Source organism: Myxocyprinus asiaticus, chromosome 4 (genome assembly GCF_019703515.2).
Source record: "Myxocyprinus asiaticus isolate MX2 ecotype Aquarium Trade chromosome 4, UBuf_Myxa_2, whole genome shotgun sequence".
Taxonomy (NCBI): domain Eukaryota; kingdom Metazoa; phylum Chordata; class Actinopteri; order Cypriniformes; family Catostomidae; genus Myxocyprinus; species Myxocyprinus asiaticus.
Window position 1 is genome coordinate 28,173,458 of NC_059347.1, and position 19,261 is coordinate 28,192,718.

The window sequence follows — 19,261 nt, forward strand, 5'->3', positions numbered from 1 at the left end:
AGCTAGATTTTAGACCTCTACATCAAAATCCTCATGTGGGACAAAACTCTTAAGAGTTAGTGAGAAATTTCTCTGTATAGCCCACCACTGTTAAAAGGTGCAAGTTACAGGTGTGGTCTAAGTAGACAGTACCACCACTACTGTTAAACTAAAATATAACAAAATAATTTGACTAATTTGAAATGTAAATTTTGTGTGCTCTCTCGAAATTGTGATGTCCCAATAATAACCATAAAATTCTGTGTTTATGTCAGTTTCATGCAATAGTGTTTATTTCATCTAAACTTTGGATAGATTGGTTTACGAAAGCTAAATGACTTCTAGACGTTAACATATAAATTGACTGTGCAAATCTCTTAAGGAGACAAAAGGTACCCAGGGCCAAAGCAGGATGAACTGGGTATGCACACTGCAGATTTCAAACTTAACTTACATTTATTTTCATGAAAACATAAAGCAGGAATAGGAAGAGAAAACTTACATATTAAACTATAGAAATGAGGACTAGATTTATTGGTTGTAACAGAAAATATACATTGATTCACTTTGAATAACAACTATGATTAATTCAGCTGTATTTAAAGCCAGCCTTAAAGTTACTGCATGCAACTTTACATAAATGACATCAAAGATGGTGATCCTCTCATGATTGTACACTAACTTTGTGTACAGAGACAAAATGGTCATATCCAGACAATATGAGGAACCGCAAATGAGTTGCATTTGATACATTTACCTGTAAGGAACAAGAAAGGTGAGTATTTTGTGCGTCTTATATGGAGACATATATTCAAATCTTTGAAATTAACTCACATTAATGTCATTATTTTGTAGGCTGCTCTCTGTGTGCTCAAACTCTGAAACGTAGAAAATGAATGTCAGTGACACTCAAAAAGATAAGTGAAAACTAACACACGTGATTTTGGGATTACCTGTCTCTGCAATAGCTTCAAATTTATCAGCATCCTCTGATGTGCCTTTCTCTATTCTCAAGTTTTTAACTGAAATGCAAATATAAAGACTGCACAACCACAAAAAGAAAAGAGACAGTTTTGCACCATGCTTGTTGTTTATACTTACTGTTGTAACTGTGAATGGAGATTGTGAATATTTTCATGTTATCTGGAAAGCGGATGATAAACTCTTGAGGAAACATGCCAGTTGAAACCCAGAACGTCTCCGTTTTTCTACAGAAAGTAATACAAAATATCAGTGACAACAAATGATCTCAGTTCAATACCCACGTGCCATGTAAGTTTAGGCAACAACAGCTAGAGTGAGTTGGCCTTCTGGTTGTTTATTGCGCTTTCTAGCAAACTACACACCCGTCAATTATATTCTCCGGTGGATGATTCTCATCACTTGATGAAACCAAGACAATCTGGGCACCGTATGAGCTTAAAGCAGCATCAAGCATCGTGAATCTTAGGATATGTCGATGTAAAATCTGTCAGAGGCAATAGTTTAACCCTGAGCCATTCCGAGTTGCTAAGTAACAGGCAAGCTCATCGTGTCGCATGATGTGAACGTCATCAGCATCTGGCCTTCTACATCGTCAGTGGCGCACGCTGCACTTGAGGTCAGTTTTGCTAATCGGTTGTAAATGTACAATTCTCATGGCAAATGGAGCGGAAGACGTCATATTTTGTCGAGGAACGGGTCATGTGAGTATTTTAACCAATTGAAAGGTTGATTTAAGTGGTTAGTTATAGCTAGATAAGACGGTGTTAATATGTTAGTTTTGAATGCAACCGATTCTGTTCGCTAATATGCTAGCCTGTACGTTTTATTCGCTGTACATTCAAAGTAAACACTACACGCCCAGTTTGCTCAAACTTTTTTGCCTTTCTTTATGGTTCTGGAGTTTTATCTGGCTCTTAAAAGATTTAGCACAAAGCAAATAGCTTGGTTAATGTTGGTTAACTTTGGTTAAAGGAATAGTTCACCCACAAATTAAAATGATCTCGTCATGCCATCCCAGATGTGTATGACTTTATTTCTTCTGCTAGAGATCTTAGAATGTCTAAGCTCTGTAGGTCCTAAAAATGCAAGTGAATGGTGAGCAGAACTTTGAAGCTCAAGAAAGCACAAAAAGGCAGCATAAAAGCAACCCGTAAGACTCGAGTCCAGTGGTTAAATGTACATCCTCAGAAGCGATATTATAGGTGTCAGTGAGAAGCAGGTAAATATTTAAAGGTGCACTCAGTAATTCTTATCCAATACACTTTTTGTCAAAATATTTGGCAAATATCTCCTCACAGTCTGCTAGCTGTCCGTTCTGTGGGTGGGCTGAAAAAAAATCTAGTATTTGTAAACAGCTCTGGCTCTGTAAATGAGAAAAAAAAAAAAAAAGTGGAACAGACTGATCCACGCAACACTACTCTAGCTAATCAGCAACAGTTCTTGCACGTGCACAGGATGGGGGGTCGGGGATGCAAACTTTCTAAACTCCAAAGAGGACAAATGGCTGAGAAACAGACCAAGAGAAAAAGGTCAGATGAATATAAACTTAAAAAAAGAAGGATTATGATAAGTCGAGGGCTAGGAGCCGCGTCAACATCGGTGAGGCTTTTCAGCGGTGGAGAGACCTCTGAGAGGTAAAATGCTTTTAGACGGATGCAGAAGTTGCTCTTTTTCTTCTCGATAGGTATATAACATAAATTTTGCTATGTTTCACAGAACTCATATTCATGCTGTTGTTGTGATGTTGGATTTAGTAGCAGGAGAGTTCTGAGTGTCTGGAGCTGGTGTGCGTAAAACCATCTCGCTTGCATGAATTTGGGGGGTGGAGCTTCAGAAGGAGCACTGAAGGGAGGGTTGTGTTTGTTTTGGCAGTTGAGTTTGAATATCAACAGTGTTTCTCAGGAATCTCTGAGTGCACCTTTAAATTCTTTTATTACTATAAATTATCCTCCCTGCCCAGTAGGTGACAATATGCATGAAGAATGTGAATCGGCAAAAACAAAAGAAGAATGTAGATGTGAAAGTGGACATTTATAGGAAAAAGAGCCTAAATATTGATCTGTTTCTAACCCACACAAATCATATCACCTCAGAAGACATAAATTCAACCACTGGTGACTTATGCATTACTTTCATTCTGCCTTTGTGTGCTTTTTGGAGCTTCAAAGTTCTGGCCACCATTCACTTGCATGAACAGATGTACAGAGCTGAAATATTCTTGTAAAAATCTTAATTTGTGTTCTGCAGAAGAAAGAAGGTCATACAAATCAGGAATGGCATGAGGGTGAATAAATGAAAACATTTTTTTTTTTGGTGGGGGGGTGAACTATTCCTTTAATGATATCTTTCCATCTCTTCAGAGTGATGATTCTGATATTTGGGATGACACAGCTTTGATTAAAGCATATGATAAAGCAGTCGTGTCGTTTAAGGTATGTTATGTAATTAAAAGCAACACCTCACACTCTAAACAGATGCCATCATGAAGCTGATCATTTTGTGCTCTCTTTTTTTTTTTTTCAATAATCATAATGTTGTATGTCTCCCTGTGCCTCCCTTACTCACTAGAATGCATTGAAAGGAGAGAATGATGTGACACCAAACAAGAAAGATAAACCTGGGAAGAAGCGGAAAAACAACAAAAAGAGTAAAAGCAGAAAGAAATGTAACGCAGCGCCTGATAAGGAGGTAATCACAAACAGTGCTTCAGTCAAGCAATATAGGCTAGTGCAGAGGTGCTGAAACTTTTTCCTATGAAGGGCCAGTAATCAAATGATTGAGGGTCGTGGACTGAAAGTAAACATTGCATTATATCAAACTGTATTATATTAAAATATAAAATCCCCACAGCCACCACCATTGTGTCCTTGAGCAAGGTACTTAACTCCAGGTTGCTCCGGGGGAATTGTCCCTGTTATAAGTGCACTGTAAGTCGCTTTGGATAAAAGCGTCTGCCAAATGCATAAAAATGTAAAAGAAAAAAAAATAATTGCCCTGTATCCCCTCCTTTATGATTTCATAATATTAAAAAACTCTGTGCAATCTGCCGGTACTAAATCAATGCTGTGAGAAACTGCGTCAATGGGATATTTTTATTTATTTATTGTTTTCCCCCTCTTGTCATTTACGGCAAGGCTTGTTTTAAGTTTGGCCTTCAGTCCCTGGTTTGGGCATCTCTGGGCTAGTGTATATAAACTGAAATGTGCTCAAATCTGTCATACAGTGGCAAGTTGGGGACTCCTGTTTTGCATTCTGGTCTGAGGATGGCAACTTGTATGCTGCTACCATTTCCTCAATCGACCACGAGAAGGGCACCGGTGTCATCATTTTTACAGACTACGGTAATGAGGAAGAACAGAACCTCAGTGACCTTCTAACAGAGGGTTCGGACTTGGATGAGGAAACTCAAACACCAGCAGATGTACAAAGAGTACGACAGTTATTAATTAGACAATGTGATTGGTATCAACTACAACTTTTAGTCTTTTGAGGGTTTAATGATGCATTTGTTAAATATCGTCATTCTTCTGCCCAATTCTAGGTCAAAGAGACAGAGTCATCGACAGAAGAGAGTGATAGATCTTTTACCCCACACCAGTCTGGTCATCAGAAGCACAAATCTAAGGGCAGATCTCCCATGGGGCCTCCGTCTTGGGTTCCTGGTTTCCCTCCTGGACTTCCACCAGGACCTCACTTCCATAAGGTGAATATTGAACATTCCTGTGTCTGTGGAAGCTGTCTTTCCTTGAATTAGGAATCACTATAATCAGTGTTACTTGTGCAAAGTGATTCTCAACTTGCATTACAGATTTGCATATGTTCAAAAAGCTGAATGTGCACTCTTAAGCAGTGAATAAAAAATTGAATCTTGTGAAGAGATCGCATTAAACTATAATGACCAGTTTTTGTGCTTATATATATATATATTTTAACATTTGTTTTCTCCCAATTTGGAATGCCCAATTCCCACTACTTAGTAGGTCCTCGTGGTGGCGCGGTTACTCACCTCAATCCGGGTGGCAGAAGACAAGTCTCAGTTGCCTCCACTTCTGAGATCGTCAGTCCGTGCATTTTATCACGTGGCTCGTCATGCATGACACCGCGGAGACTCCGCATGTATAGGCTCATGCTACTCTCCATGATCCATGCATAACTTACCACACGCCCCATTGAGAGCGAGAACCACTAACCACATTATAGCAATCACGAGGAGGTTACCCCATGTGACTCTACCCTCCCTAGCAACCGGGCCAATTTGGTTGCTTAGGAGACCTGGCTGGAGTCACTCAGCACACCCTGGACGCTGACTCCAGGGGTGGTTGTCAGCGTCAATACTCGCTGAGCTACCCAGGCCCCCTCTGTGCTTATATTTAAGTATTAAAACTTCATCTCCCATAACAAATGTCTTACTAAGATCATGTTCTCTCTAGTCGGATGGCAGACGGTCAGAAGGTCCTGGACCTTTCTTCCCTGGATGGCCTCCCATGATTCCACCTGGTCCCCCGGTAAGAAGCATCTTTTACTATATTCATTAGGGATGGACAAGGATGGTCGACTAGTCATCCAAAAACCGACTAGCTGATTAGTGGGGTTGATTAATGAGATCAGTATTTTTAGGGGTGATCATTTTGAAGGGAGACACATTATTTATAATCTAACATAACAGTTTTGCATTTTTAATAAATTCCTAAGCCCTATGATTCCAAGAGCTTTGGTTACATTGAAGTTCATCAGTCTGCATCCGGGATGCATTATAGCGATTTTGTGCAGCTCTATATTTGATATTGAAAGTTTTGTGGTATAAGCGGTTATAGTTATTAACTTATTTATTTTTGAATAACTTAAGTTACCCTGTTAAAGGGCTGTGCTTAGAGTGAGTATATCCCTCTTAAACACAAGTGATTGGGATCTGGTGGACATAGCCAAATTATGCAAGAGTTCTTTAAAAGCAGCTTGTCAATTAGTCAGACAGCAGACCAACTAGTCAATTTTGTAAATTGGTAGTTTTGCACATCCATAGTATTAATTTACAAACATACAACTCTTTATGGGACAAATACATTTTTTAAATGAAAATCAAAATGTATTCTTGACTCAGATGATCCCACCACCTCCACCAATGAGTCCAGACACCATGGAGGATGACGAGGCCTTGGGCAGTATGCTTATTTCCTGGTACATGAGTGGCTATCACACAGGATACTATATGGTATGTTTATTCTTGCATTTCACAAACATCAATCAACATTTACTCCAGAGATGGGGACTTGAGTTAGTGACTTGGACGCCCATTGTACAAAGGTGCCAGTGATTGTTCCTGGCAGGCAACAGATGCTGTAACCCCACCCTAATCCTAACCAAATGGAACCTGTAAGGCAGAGTAGCATGCCAGGAACAACGGATGGCAACTTTCTCCCATCGCAGACTCGGACTTGACTTAAGACTTGAGAAAGAGGACTTGTGAATATTTTAAAAGCAACTTGAGTCTTTTAACAAGTGGTCGATTGATATAGGTTTTCTAATGGCCGATGTGATATCCAGAGTGCAGGCTGGCCGATAGGCCAATATAATGCTGATATATCACACAATTTAATATAGTAAATGACATAAAATTGCTAAAAAAAAAAAAAAAACTCTTGTGCACTATATTTACTCAGTTTCACACAAAAATAAAAAATAATATTGTACAGTGCATCTGGAAAGTATTCACAGCGCTTAACATTTTCCACATTTTGTTATGTTACAGCCTTATTCCAAAATGGATTAAATTCATTATTTTCCTCAAAATTCTACAAACAATACCCCATAATGACAACGAGAAAGAAGTTTGTTTGAAATCTTTGCAAATGTATTAAAAATAAAAAACAAAACAAAGTCCAGATGATCCAGAGCGAGCAGCAGCAATCTCCTGACAGTTTAAATGGCCTGGATCGCCTGCTTGTATTGTCACAGACAGACCACCGTGATTTGTGAATCAGAGGAACTTTTGATCCTAATCCTGAAGTTTTGATACTGGCTGATATAATACAGTTTCAGAGGAAGATAGTAGATGAGCGCTCGACAGGAAGAAAATACTGGATTTTCTTGAGGTTCGTGAATTACATCTGTTTAAACGAGATATCTGCATATTTCCAGATGGTATATAATAGAAGCTTTAGTGATATTTGCCTTTTATTATTAGAAAAGTTACAGGGAACTGTTGAGGAGAGACTGATAGAATATGTGCTTTAGAGTTAAATAAATCAGCGCTCCACAGGATGCTGGATCTGCTGAAGTTGTGTGAGGTTGGTTTATTACATCTGTTTAAACGAGATATGCACATATTTGCAGACAGTATACGATATTAGTTTTATTGATATTTGCCTTTTTATCATTAGACAAGAAAGTTAGATGTTACAGTGAACTGTTGAGGAGAGAGAGGGAGAGTGAAACAGGCGAGCACTTTAACATGAGCTCAAACGCGTCTGCTGCGGCTCTGATATGCATACTGTTTAAATGAGACTGTGTTGAATGCCAATCTATTATTGTAGTAACACGATGGCATGTAACAACAAAACAAACTGTGACTGGTCATTTACATGTCTCAGTCGCTTCACATGCAAGCAGGCAATTTTCAGCACCCTCAAGAAAAAAATCGTCCAAACGGGAAATTTTATCGGCCAATGCGTTAATGAAAAAAAGTCAGAATATCGGTTGATTTAGAAAAAGTCACGTGACGTGCTCATGGACCGAGTCGCACTTGAGGAGAGCTCTGTATACTTAGCCCCTTTTTTGCCGATTATTTGGTTTTATTTCTAGTTTTCTTTTACAATTGTACTCTACTAGATGGCACACAGTTGGAAACTGCAGGATTCATCACCGTCAGCTTCTTCAACTAAGAAATCCAAAGCAATGAACATGAGCAATATTGATGACAAAATGGTGATCAATGTTGCACATTTTGAGGACATTTTAAGATCCGAGCTGGCAGCGGTGTGGAGTGAATTTGCCTCTCACATGTCTGTAGTTCAGTCGCTATGCTCTAAACGCGATCTCACAGGTGAAAAAAGTGGTCGCAGATCATGATGGGCGAATACAGGTGCATCTCAATAAATTAGAATGTCGTGGAAAAGTTCATTTATTTCAGTAATTCAACTCAAATTGTGAAACTTGTGTATTAAATAAATTCAGTGCACACAGACTGAAGTAGTTTAAGTCTTTGGTTCTTTTAATTGTGATGATTTTGGCTCACATTTAACAAAAACCCACCAATTCACTATCTCAAAAAATTAGAATACATCATAAGACCAATAAAATAAACATTTTTAGTGAATTGTTGGCCTTCTGGAAAGTATGTTCATTTAATGTATATGTACTCAATACTTGGTAGGGGCTCCTTTTGCTTTAATTACTGCCTCAATTTGGCGTGGCATGGAGGTGATCAGTTTGTGGCACTGCTGAGGTGGTATGGAAGCCCAGGTTTCTTTGACAGTGGCCTTCAGCTCATCTGCATTTTTTGGTCTCTCGTTTCTCATTTTCCTCTTGACAATACCCCATAGATTCTCTATGGGGTTCAGGTCTGGTGAGTTTACTGGCCAGTCAAGCACACTAACACAATGGTCATTTAACCAACTTTTGCTGCTTTTGGCAGTGTGGGCAGGTGCCAAATCCTGCTGGAAAATGAAATCAGCATCTTTAAAAAGCTGGTCAGCAGAAGGAAGCATGAAGTGCTCCAAAATTTCTTGGTAAACGGGTACAGTGACTTTGGTTTTCAAAAAACACAATGGACCAACACCAGCAGATGACATTGCACCCCAAATCATCACAGACTGTGGAAACTTAACACTGGACTTCAAGCAACTTGGGCTATGAGCTTCTCCACCCTTCCTCCAGACTCTAGGACCTTGGTTTCCAAATGAAATACAAAACTTGCTCTCATCTGAAAAGAGGACTTTGGACCACTGGGCAACAGTCCAGTTCTTCTTCTCCTTAGCCCAGGTAAGACGCCTCTGACGTTGTCTGTGGTTCAAGAGTGGCTTAACAAGAGGAATACGACAACTGTAGCCAAATTCCTTGACATGTCTGTGTGTGGTGGCTCTTGATGCCTTGACCCCAGCCTCAGTCCATTCCTTGTGAAGTTCACCCAAATTCTTGAATCGATTTTGCTGGACAATCCTCATTAGGCTGCGGTTCTCTTGGTTGGTTGTGCATATTTTTCTTCCACACTTTTTCCTTCCACTCAACTTTCTGTTAACATGCTTGGATACAGCACTCTGTGAACAGCCAGCTTCTTTGGCAATGAATGTTTGTGGCTTACCCTCCTTGTGAAGGGTGTCAATGATTGTCTTCTGGACAACTGTCAGATCAGCAGTCTTCCCCATGATTGTGTAGCCTAGTGAACCAAACTGAGAGACCATTTTGAAGGCTCAGGAAACCTTTGCAGGTGTTTTGAGTTGATTAGCTGATTGGCATGTCACCATATTCTAATTTTTTGAGATAGTGAATTGGTGGGTTTTTGTTAAATGTGAGCCAAAATCATCACAATTAAAAGAACCAAAGACTTAAACTACTTCAGTCTGTGTGCATTGAATTTATTTAATACACGAGTTTCACAATTTGAGTTGAATTACTGAAATAAATGAACTTTTCCACGACATTCTAATTTATTGAGATGCACCTGTAGATGCGCTCGAGCAACAGGTGGTCGATTTGCAAGACCGCAGCGGGTGCAGCAATTTACGCCTGGTCGGGTTGCCCGAAGGATCAGAAAAAGATGACCCTATGGGCTTTTTGAAATGATCATTACTGGTGTGGCTGCCTTCTGGTGGGTAGTGAGCGGCTGCTCAAAATGCAGATATTTGCTCCCTATCGTTATCTGATCATAGTGGCAGTTTGTGCAGATTATCTTTGGTCCCTAAACCATCTCGGACTGTTAGATGGCGATTTAACCCTAAATTGTTACAGGATGAGAGTTTCTGCAATCAGTTCAGATACAGGTTCTCTGAGTTTATTGAAATTACCCGGGGCTCAGTGGATGATCCGTGAACACTTTGCAATGCGGTTAAAGGCTTTATAAGAAATAACTCGATCTCATACGCCTCTTTTCTCCAGAAAACACACCACAAAAAGATCTGATCTTGAATTACAGCTTCAGAACCTAGAGCGAGCCAATCAAAACTCTTTCTCAGATAAAACGCATAGCAAAATCATGGCTGTCAGGTCAGAACTTAACTTATTACTGAGATCTAGGGCGTAATTTCTGATTCAAAGATACAGGCAGACCTACTATTTCTGGGGGAGTAGACCGAGTCACCTTTTAGCTCGTAACAGTGAAAAGTTTGCTAACATATCTGCTATGAAATCCCAATCTGGGGACATCATGACAGATCCCAAAGATATTAATACCACTTTTTGTTCTTTTTATTCTGATCTTTATACTTCTACTTCTGGTGGTGAGCCTGACTCTTTTACAAACTTTCTGTCCAACCTTAATTTACCTCGGCTATCGGATTCGGATTCTTAACAGCTGGCCGAACCTATCTCTCTCTGGGAGCTTGAGTCAGCAATCAGGTCTATGAACAAGAGTAAATCCCTTGCCCTAGATGATATACCAGTCGAACTGTATACAACTTTCTGGTCTGACTTAGGCCCTCTAATGTTGGATATGATATATTTTTCAGTTGCTCAAGGATAATTTCACCTATTTATTAATATAGCTATTATTTCTCTCCTTTTAAAGAAAGACAAAAATCCGACTTCCTGCTCCAGCTACCGGCCACCTTCTTTGATTGGGACGGATGTTAAGTTGTATGCCAAAGTGCTGGCCCGGCGTTTGTAGGGATTTATGACTAGGTTAGTTCATTATGACCAGACAGGTTTTATTAAATGTCATTCCGCCTCGGATGATTTGCGCAGGTTATTTCATATTGTTAATTCAGCAGATATGTTGACTTCCCTTTCTGCAGTATTAGCTCTAGATGCGATGAAAGCTTTTGATCGGTTGGTATGGAACTATTTATGGGTGGACCTAAGCCATCTAAGTTTAGGATTGAACTTCATAAACATGATTAAAGTGCTGTACGCCAATCCAGCAGCTGCTGTTCTTACGGGCCCGGTCTGTTCTTATACTTTCTCTATTCTTCAAGGCACTCGTCAGGGTTGTCCTCTTTCTCCTTTGTTGTTTGCTCTATCCTTGGAACCTTTAGCTCAAGTGGTCCGGCAATCAGAAACTATTTTCACTTTAGTTATAAGAAACACATATCATCATCTCTTTGTTTGCTGATGATATCTTATTGTATTTGAATAATCCATCTCACTCTATCCCACAGGTGTTGAATTTATTTGACCATTTTGGATCCCTCTCTGGATATAAAATTAATTGGAGCAAATCATGTCTACTCCCTCTCAATTTTGAAACTAATTCCACACCCCTGCCCACAGCTATCCCAGTGGTTCGCTCCTTTAAATACCTGGGGATAGATATTTTTCCTTCTCTACATGAAATTGTCTCAAAAAACATTAAGATTTTAGCTAAGATATCCTCAGATTTGGAAAATTGGTCTCGTCTCACTACTACTTTTCATGCTTGTGTATCAGTGATTAAAATGAATGTCCTTCCTCGTATTCATTTCTATTCATCAATGATTCATGTATCTCCACCTGCTGGTTATTGGAAAAAAAACTTGATGCATGTGTTTCTCTTTATAAATGGGATGGGAATCGTCCTCGAATCAAGTTGCTGAACTTACAGCGTTGCAGATCACAGGGAGGTCTGTTTTTCCCCAACTTTAGACTATACGCTCAAGCCTTTACCCTCCATCTTTTATCAATCTGGTTTGATCCTGATGCTTCAGTGTCATGGAGAGCGATTGAGGAATCTATCATCTCCCCATATGAACTGAAACATCTTGTTTTTTCGGGGGTCCCGTTTAGGCAGTGTAAATTACGGTTTGGTCCTATTGTAACACATCTCCTCTCCACTTGGAGGGATGTCGAAAGGCAGTCGCAACGAGGCACAGTCATTCGCCTGTTTTTCACAATAATACTTTTTTGTCAGGCAATGTTCCCTTTTACTGTCTGCAATGGACACGTAACAAAGTAATTACTTGGGGTGATATTTATGATGATAATGGCCTTAAATCCTTCCAGAACATTAAAACTCAATATAATTTACCAAGTACTTCTTTTTTTATGTTTTTGCGTATTAGATCAGCCCTGCGGGCATATGGGGTGCCTTGGGACTCCCAATTACCTACTCATCCTTTGCGCAAACTAATTCTTCCTTCTGAGGGATCTCCCTCTTCTGCTTCAGTTATATATCTATACCTTCTTGAACATTCCTACAAAACCCTTGTCTATTACAACTGTTTGGGCTAAGGATCTTAATGCTGATGTGGACGATTTATTTTCTGAGCAGGTATGGGAGATGTTTAAGCTGTCCTTAAAGAATCCTAATCACCAAATAATACATTGGAAATTACTACATAGGGTTTATTTGACTCCGTTGAAACGTCGCTATATGAATTTGTCTCCCTCTCCTAAGTGTAGTTTATGTTCTCAAGGATCCCAGGGCACGTATTTGCATTTTTTTTTGGGAGTGACCCTCTCTCTCACCTTTTTGGACTCAACTCTCACAGGACTTGTCTTATCTGTTGGACACTGATTTATGTTTGACTCCACGCCTTTTCTTCTTGAATGACTTTGGGGATTTTAACTTATCCGTTCAACAAAGCAGCTTACTGTTGGCTGCACTCACAGCAGCAAAAAAAATATTTGTCAACTGCTAGAATCCTCCTCACACAATGGACAGACGAACGTGGACTATATTTACTAGATGTTATATTGATGGAACGCTCAACCTCTCATATACATGGGTCCTACGCTAAGACTGTGAATATATGGTATGCTGCTTTTGATTCTGTGTCAACTTTTTTATCATCTTTGTAAACTCTTATTTTTCGTTTTCTTAGTTTTATGTATACATTTATTTTTGTTTATTTATTTTGTATCTAGATTTTGTGTATGTATCTTTGGAGTCTACCAGGGCTGGGATAGGTTTGGGGTGGGCTTAAGATTGTAGGGTGGCTTTTGGTTTTGTATTCTTGTTTCTATGTATGACGAATTAAAAAAATCAATAAAACAGTTGTTAATAAAAAAAGAATATCGGCCGATTTATCGGCCTCTGCGATATCAGTCGACCACAACTGTTGATATCATAAAGGAAGAATTTGAGGTTTTTTTTTTTTTTTTTTTTTATGGTTTTATTACATCTGCATCACATATTTCCCCATGTGTTATGATAGATCAGACCTTTATCATAGTATAGAATGTGATAAGAGTCCCATGAAACATGGCAGCACTAGCCGTGCCATATGTACTCACATTTGGTTTTATTAATATAGTTCCTCAGAAGCAGGAACTTCAAGAAGATCAGCTAGATGCAAAGAATGTGGGGAAACAATTAAAGATACCGGAACGACGACATCAGTTTTTATTAGGGATTTAAGAAAACATCCACAAAATAAAAAAAAAAAAGACAAAAGATTCGAGACTTGACTTTGATTCCAGCTTGAAGACTTCAGATAAAAGACATGTGAAATCTCTGATTCTCTCTACCCACAATTTTTTGCACCTGGTTATTTTCATCAAAAATCTTTCAATCTCTTTCTTTTATACAGGGTTTGAAACAAGGTCGTAGAGAGGCTGCAGCATCTAAGAAGTCCCATCGTAAATAAAGACATAGTGGTTTGTTTTTTCATTATGTCACAGATCATTGCTGAAATTCAAGGAAAAGCTATTACCATTGAATAGTAACATTAAATTATTCAGGGTCAAATTAATTTATAGTCTGAGTGGTCACACTTTATAGTGTATTTTCATAGGTGAGTACAAATTAGCATTAAGTGCATGTACTTACTGTTTGGTGCAATTGCATTTAAAGTAAATACACATTGTTATAGTTATTAGTCAAATAATTTTAGTAATATGTAAAACAGACAGAGTTTTTGGAAAAACATTTATCCTTTACGCCGGGTTCACACATTCTCCGTGAGCGGAGCGGTTGCGTTGGACATTCACATTGGCCACGTCTCTTCCGCGAGAAACAGCAGCGCCTCTGCGCTGAAATCTATGGGGTCCTACGCCAAATTTTTTCTTTAATAAGGTCATAATAAGTTGAGGTTATTGCTGCTTCAAGGACAACAGCGTGCAGTCACGTGCACTTCATCTTTATCAGCACATTTGGTTGTGATTGGTTACTGTCGAGTCTGTACTATTCATCTATATACACAGAATGTCAAAAGGTCCGGCAGTTTATTAATTATTTCCTTTTGTTATTTTATTGAGTTTACTTGCATGCAGACATATAAATTGTAGTGTACTACAGGTTCGGTTTGAATAATTTTGATTTGCTTTTGTGTCTTTTCTATAATCTCCTGATTATTTTAGTGTTGTGCTGCACCCAGAGCTGCTGAGCTCAGCGTGAGCCGTGTGGCTTAAATAGGCTCAACGGCGAAACTATCAGCTCACTGCCGCGTCTGGGACGCATCAACTCACGGCTCATGCTTGCAGTGAGAACGGTGTAATCTGTTAATATGGCCGCCGAAACTAAAACACACCGCTCTCAGCTCTCGCTCACAGGGGATGTGTGAACCCGGCGTTAGGGTATGTTTATGTCACCTAAGTGTCCTTGTATGAGATCTTTTGTATTTTTGTGATTTGAAATTTTATGAAGTACTGTATTCTTTTCATTATAGGGCGGAAAATATGCTCGTGATGGTGCAGCAGAATTGATTACAATTTTTTTTTTTTTATTATTCATTGTAAATAAATTAATTAAAAGTCATTGTGCTGGTTTCTACAGTGTTGCCTTAATTAACTGATATTACCTCAGTGGGAACTTTAACTACAGGTCATTTCAGAGTGACTTAAATAAGCAAAATTGCAAGCAATAAACTAGCATAGGTACTTTTTCTTTAACATGAAACTTCACAATATTGTTTATAGACATTTAATAGAGACTTAAATTACTGTAGTCGGAGAGTGCTCAAATCTACCAGGGATCTTAAAAGTCATTGCAATAGAAACTGCCTCATTGCATATAGCAGAAATGTAGCTGTGATTATGGTGCCTTGTACACTACCAGTCAAAAGTTTTGAAACACTCATTCTTTATTATAATTTTTTTTTTTCACATTTTAGAATAATAGTAAAGTCATCAAAACTATGGAATAACATAAATGGAACTATGGGAATTATGTTGTGACTAAAATATCCAAAATAAATAAAAACTGTGTTATATTTTAGCATCTTCAAAGTAGTCACCCTTTGCCTAGAATTTGCAGACATGTACTCTTGACATTTTCTCAACCAACTTCTTGAGGTATCACCCTGGGATGATTTATTAAACAGTATTGAAGGAAATAATAAAGAAAAGCAGCAATAAGTGCCCAACATAGGAATCTATGTTGGGCACTTATTGGCTACTTTTCTTTATTATTTGGTCCAAGTCATCAATTTCAAAACCTTTTTTTTTTTTTTTTTAATGTTTGTTTTATAATGAAATAAATTAATATGGTGGCACAATTATATTTTTGTCTACAAAACTAATTTCAAACATTTAAGCATACGCCTTCAGATCAAAAGTTTTTTAAGATCATGAGAAACATTTTGGTCAAGTGTTTCAAAACTTTTGACCGGTAGTGTAAATACAAAATTACAATGATAGAGCTTTTTTATTTGTATATAAGATAAAAGGAAAAAAACAATAAGGGCTAGGAGGTAGATAGTATTATTATTCCTTTTCTTTAGGAGCTTGTCTTCAATAATGAACTTGAGCAGGGCAGTCCACCATAATGACGCCTGGCCACGCTGCCATTCTACTGGGTCTCTTGCTGATCTCCAACTCTTATCTTCTTGCCACCTGATGGGGTCACCAGATGCTGGTGTCTTTTGGCCATTGACATCTTCTGGATGATAATCCCTCTTTTGAAACTGTTGTCTTTGCCTTTCAAGCTGCAGTCTGCTCTCCTCATCCCATGGTTATTAACGCTTTTCTTTCTGTATCTCTCTCCCCTTCTCCTCTATGCTTTAAAAGTACTTTATGGCCATGATTGTGTTTGCATACAATATTGTCAAAGCATTATCGTAATACACGGAACAAATAATGACAAGAAAAAAAAGTTATATTACAGTAAAAAACAACCAAGATTGACTTGATAGAAAGGGGCCAAGTAATGAATAAAAAAAGAATCGGTGCATACATTATACAATATAAAATGAAATAAACATTAAACAGGACATTATGAACAACAACAACAAAAAAATACTGAAATATGTACAGCACATGAACATGTAAAAAATATAATTTCCAAATAATATTTTAAAAAAAAAAACAATGTAAACAATGACGCGCTTCCTGACTCCTCCAGGTGACGCGTGAGCTTACATCATCCCTCTCATGAGCGCATGTCACAGAGATGTACAGAAGTGAACATTTGTAGTTAAAAGGTATGTAAGTATTGTTTTGTTTCCCAAAATAATCAATCGTTTGTGTTCAGAGGAACTTTATTTGTCGACTGGAGTCGTGTGGATTATTTTGACGCACCCTAAATATGTATTTTGGACCGTCAAAAAATGGAGGACATTCATTTGCATTGTTTAAAGGAGGAGGCCTGAAATGAAATCCTAAAAGTCTTAAATCCTGTTTTGATGAAGAAAGAAACTCAGATACATCTTGGATGGCCTGAGGGTGAGTAAATTATCAGCAAAGTTTCATTTTTGTGTGAACTATTCCTTTAATTTTGCTTTAACAGATGAATAATTGTCCTTCTCCAGTAACACCTGCATTTGATCCGTTTCTGCTAAACTGGAAAACTGTGGCATGAGGTTTGAGAGTTTGTTGAAGTATTTCTCTCTCACCTCTACATTTCTCACAGTGAAGTAGAAAGTGTGTCTCAGTCTCAACCACAGTGTCACAGTGAGCACAGGCTTGTTCTTCCTTTGGAAGTCATGTTTGTCTGTGTCTGCCTTTTTCTATGGCCAGAATGTGATCACTGAGCCAGTATTTGGTAAGGATCCATCTCCGTTTTGTATTTCTAAATATAGAGATATTCTTCCAAAATATACTTTCTGTTTAGGGCCTGATAACATTCCAATTTACTTTATTTTTACTTTGATTTTCCCAATGGTCTGCTGTTTTTGTATTGTTTTTGAATTGTTGTACACTGGAAGGTCTTGTCACCAAGACAAATTCCTTGTATGTGTAAGCATACTTGGCAATAAAGCTCATTCTGATTCTGAAATATGAATTTGAAGTTTCTTTCTTTTATGATTTGGTCTATTCTAATTTGGTTTTGTTCAGCAGTGCTGGTCTGAAACTTGTTTGTAAGTTGTTTGTGAGTTTCAGAGCCAGCTGACAAAGGGGACTGGTTTTCATGTTGCAGTATGTTAGGGGAACTTGAATTTAGGTGTGTCCAGACTTTAAGGGCTCGTTTTTGAATATATATAATTAGGGGGTATCTGCCTAGCACAACCTCTGCATGCATTAGTTGGTGTTCTCTGAACTGTTAGAATGTTTCTATATAATTCTGCATGCAGGGATTCTATGGGGTGTTTGTCCCATCTAGAGTAATCTGCCAGACAGAGTGGACCCCAAACCTCATATCCATACAGAGCAATAGGCATAATAATACTATCAAAGATTTTACACCAAATTGTTACAGGAATGTCTAATTGGGTAAATTTGCCCTTAATAGTATAGAATGCTCTTCTAGCTTTCTCTTATAGTGCATTCACTGCCAGACCCCCAAAAAACCTCTCTCTCTCTTCTTTTATCTCTGCCTTAGTCTTACCATCTCTGTCTTTTCCATTCCAAGTGCTGTTGATCAGCCCATTTGGCCATTTCATACCAGATGTTATGAACTCCTCTCTTCCCCCTGTGTCTCCCTCCTCTCTGTTAGTAAACTCTACTGTCTACTGTCTGTCTCCATTGCTTTCTGTCTTCACCTATATTTCAATATTAAGGAAGTTAAATTGATTAATTCTTGAAAAAGATATGTGATGATAGTCACTAACACACATAAGGACCATATACTAAATTTTTTGCAACTTATGTTTTGTTTACCCATTGTTTCATTGGACCATCATCGTTAGTTGATGGTCCGTTAGTCTCAGCAGAGATTAATGGGTTGGATGAAGGAGCACTTTCATGGGACTGATCTAATTGTTGAGGTTAAGAATGAAGGAAATCATTGATCAGTACTAGTAAAGCAGGATTGAGTCATTTTTCGCTATGACAATTTTTATTTGCATTTACATTAGAAAGTTTGTGATAGATGTTTATGGGCTTACTGCCATATGATGAATTCATACATAAAATAATGCTATATATATATATATATATATATTTACATATGGCCTTTGTTGCCATTTCTGGCTCATCATCATGCTCTTTCTCATTTTGTCCAAAGATCACAGTGTTCACAATCAGTGAAGTGACAGACTCATTGAATTGATCTGGGGGGTCCAATTTAAATGGAAAAATATGACAGATCTGTTCATTTCTTAGCTCAAGATAGTTGTCATTTAATTGTTCAATAAATTGTGAAATAATAGTCTTTGAATTCTTTAGACAATGTGGTTGAAAACACCCTTCACCTCAGTCTATAAAATCATTGGAAGAACTTGACCAGCTGCAAATTATATTTTAGATTGATCTTCTGTTCAGAAGCTCAAACAATCTGCTCACTGTGTTGTCTGATTGCAAGACCTTAAGATGGAAAAGAAACATTTAGAAAACATTTGCATCACAACATGATATCATAAATATGTAGATATACATTCTGCTTTTCACTTTGCTCAAATCTTACCGAAAACTCTTCCTGCTGTCCTCTTGTCACTTCTTCATCCTCAACTTTTCCCATCTTGTCCACAAGCTTCTATTGCAGCGACACCTTCTCCACCATATTTTCAGCTGTACCTTTGTTCTTTTTTCATAACTTTTTCTTGAAGCTCATTCTCCAAGTCATCTTCCTTTTTCTGTTCAGTCTCATCTACCTAAATCTTCAATATTTTTTCTTTAGCTATATCAACCTAATCCACTTCAATCAGATACATTTCCACTTTCTCATGAAAGTACATTTCTGCTTTCATGACTCGGTTGTCCTCAGTCTTGTCCTCCTCATTCAGCTCTACATACTTCTAACTCTGTTTTCTCACCCATCACATGCAAAGCCCCAGTTTTCTCTTTGTCTTCTCCTTTTCTCCTACCATTTCCACATTCTTCACCTAAGACACCAAGGTCTTAACTACTGTATATTTTA

The 19,261-nt window shown here is 38.2% G+C and overlaps 2 protein-coding genes across 4 annotated transcripts; one reads left to right on the forward strand and one right to left on the reverse strand.

Annotated features, from left to right (window-relative positions):
* Positions 1-226: 226 nt before the first annotated feature.
* On the reverse strand, positions 227-1,556 carry hspb11 (heat shock protein, alpha-crystallin-related, b11). 2 transcript variants are annotated; one of them, XM_051687975.1, is made up of 5 exons: positions 1,326-1,556; positions 1,081-1,187; positions 933-1,001; positions 814-857; positions 245-736 (listed from the first exon to the last, which is right to left on the reverse strand). In XM_051687975.1, exons 1-5 carry the CDS (start codon positions 1,415-1,417, stop codon positions 644-646), a joined length of 405 nt encoding a protein of 134 aa, XP_051543935.1. In that variant the 5' UTR covers positions 1,418-1,556; the 3' UTR covers positions 245-643. The 2 variants fall into 2 exon arrangements, with proteins under 2 accessions (XP_051543937.1, XP_051543935.1); XM_051687977.1 differs by lacking the exon at positions 933-1,001 and having other exon boundaries at positions 227-736.
* Positions 1,535-16,662, forward strand: smn1 (survival of motor neuron 1, telomeric). 2 transcript variants are annotated; one of them, XM_051687961.1, is made up of 9 exons: positions 1,535-1,664; positions 3,324-3,395; positions 3,532-3,651; positions 4,187-4,393; positions 4,505-4,666; positions 5,394-5,468; positions 6,062-6,172; positions 13,620-13,686; positions 14,697-16,662. In XM_051687961.1, the coding sequence occupies exons 1-8, from the start codon at positions 1,617-1,619 to the stop codon at positions 13,674-13,676; spliced, it is 852 nt and encodes a 283-aa protein (XP_051543921.1). In that variant the 5' UTR covers positions 1,535-1,616; the 3' UTR covers positions 13,677-13,686; positions 14,697-16,662. The 2 variants fall into 2 exon arrangements, with proteins under 2 accessions (XP_051543921.1, XP_051543931.1); XM_051687971.1 differs by lacking the exon at positions 3,324-3,395 and having other exon boundaries at positions 1,547-1,664.
* The last annotated feature ends 2,599 nt before the right edge of the window (positions 16,663-19,261 follow it).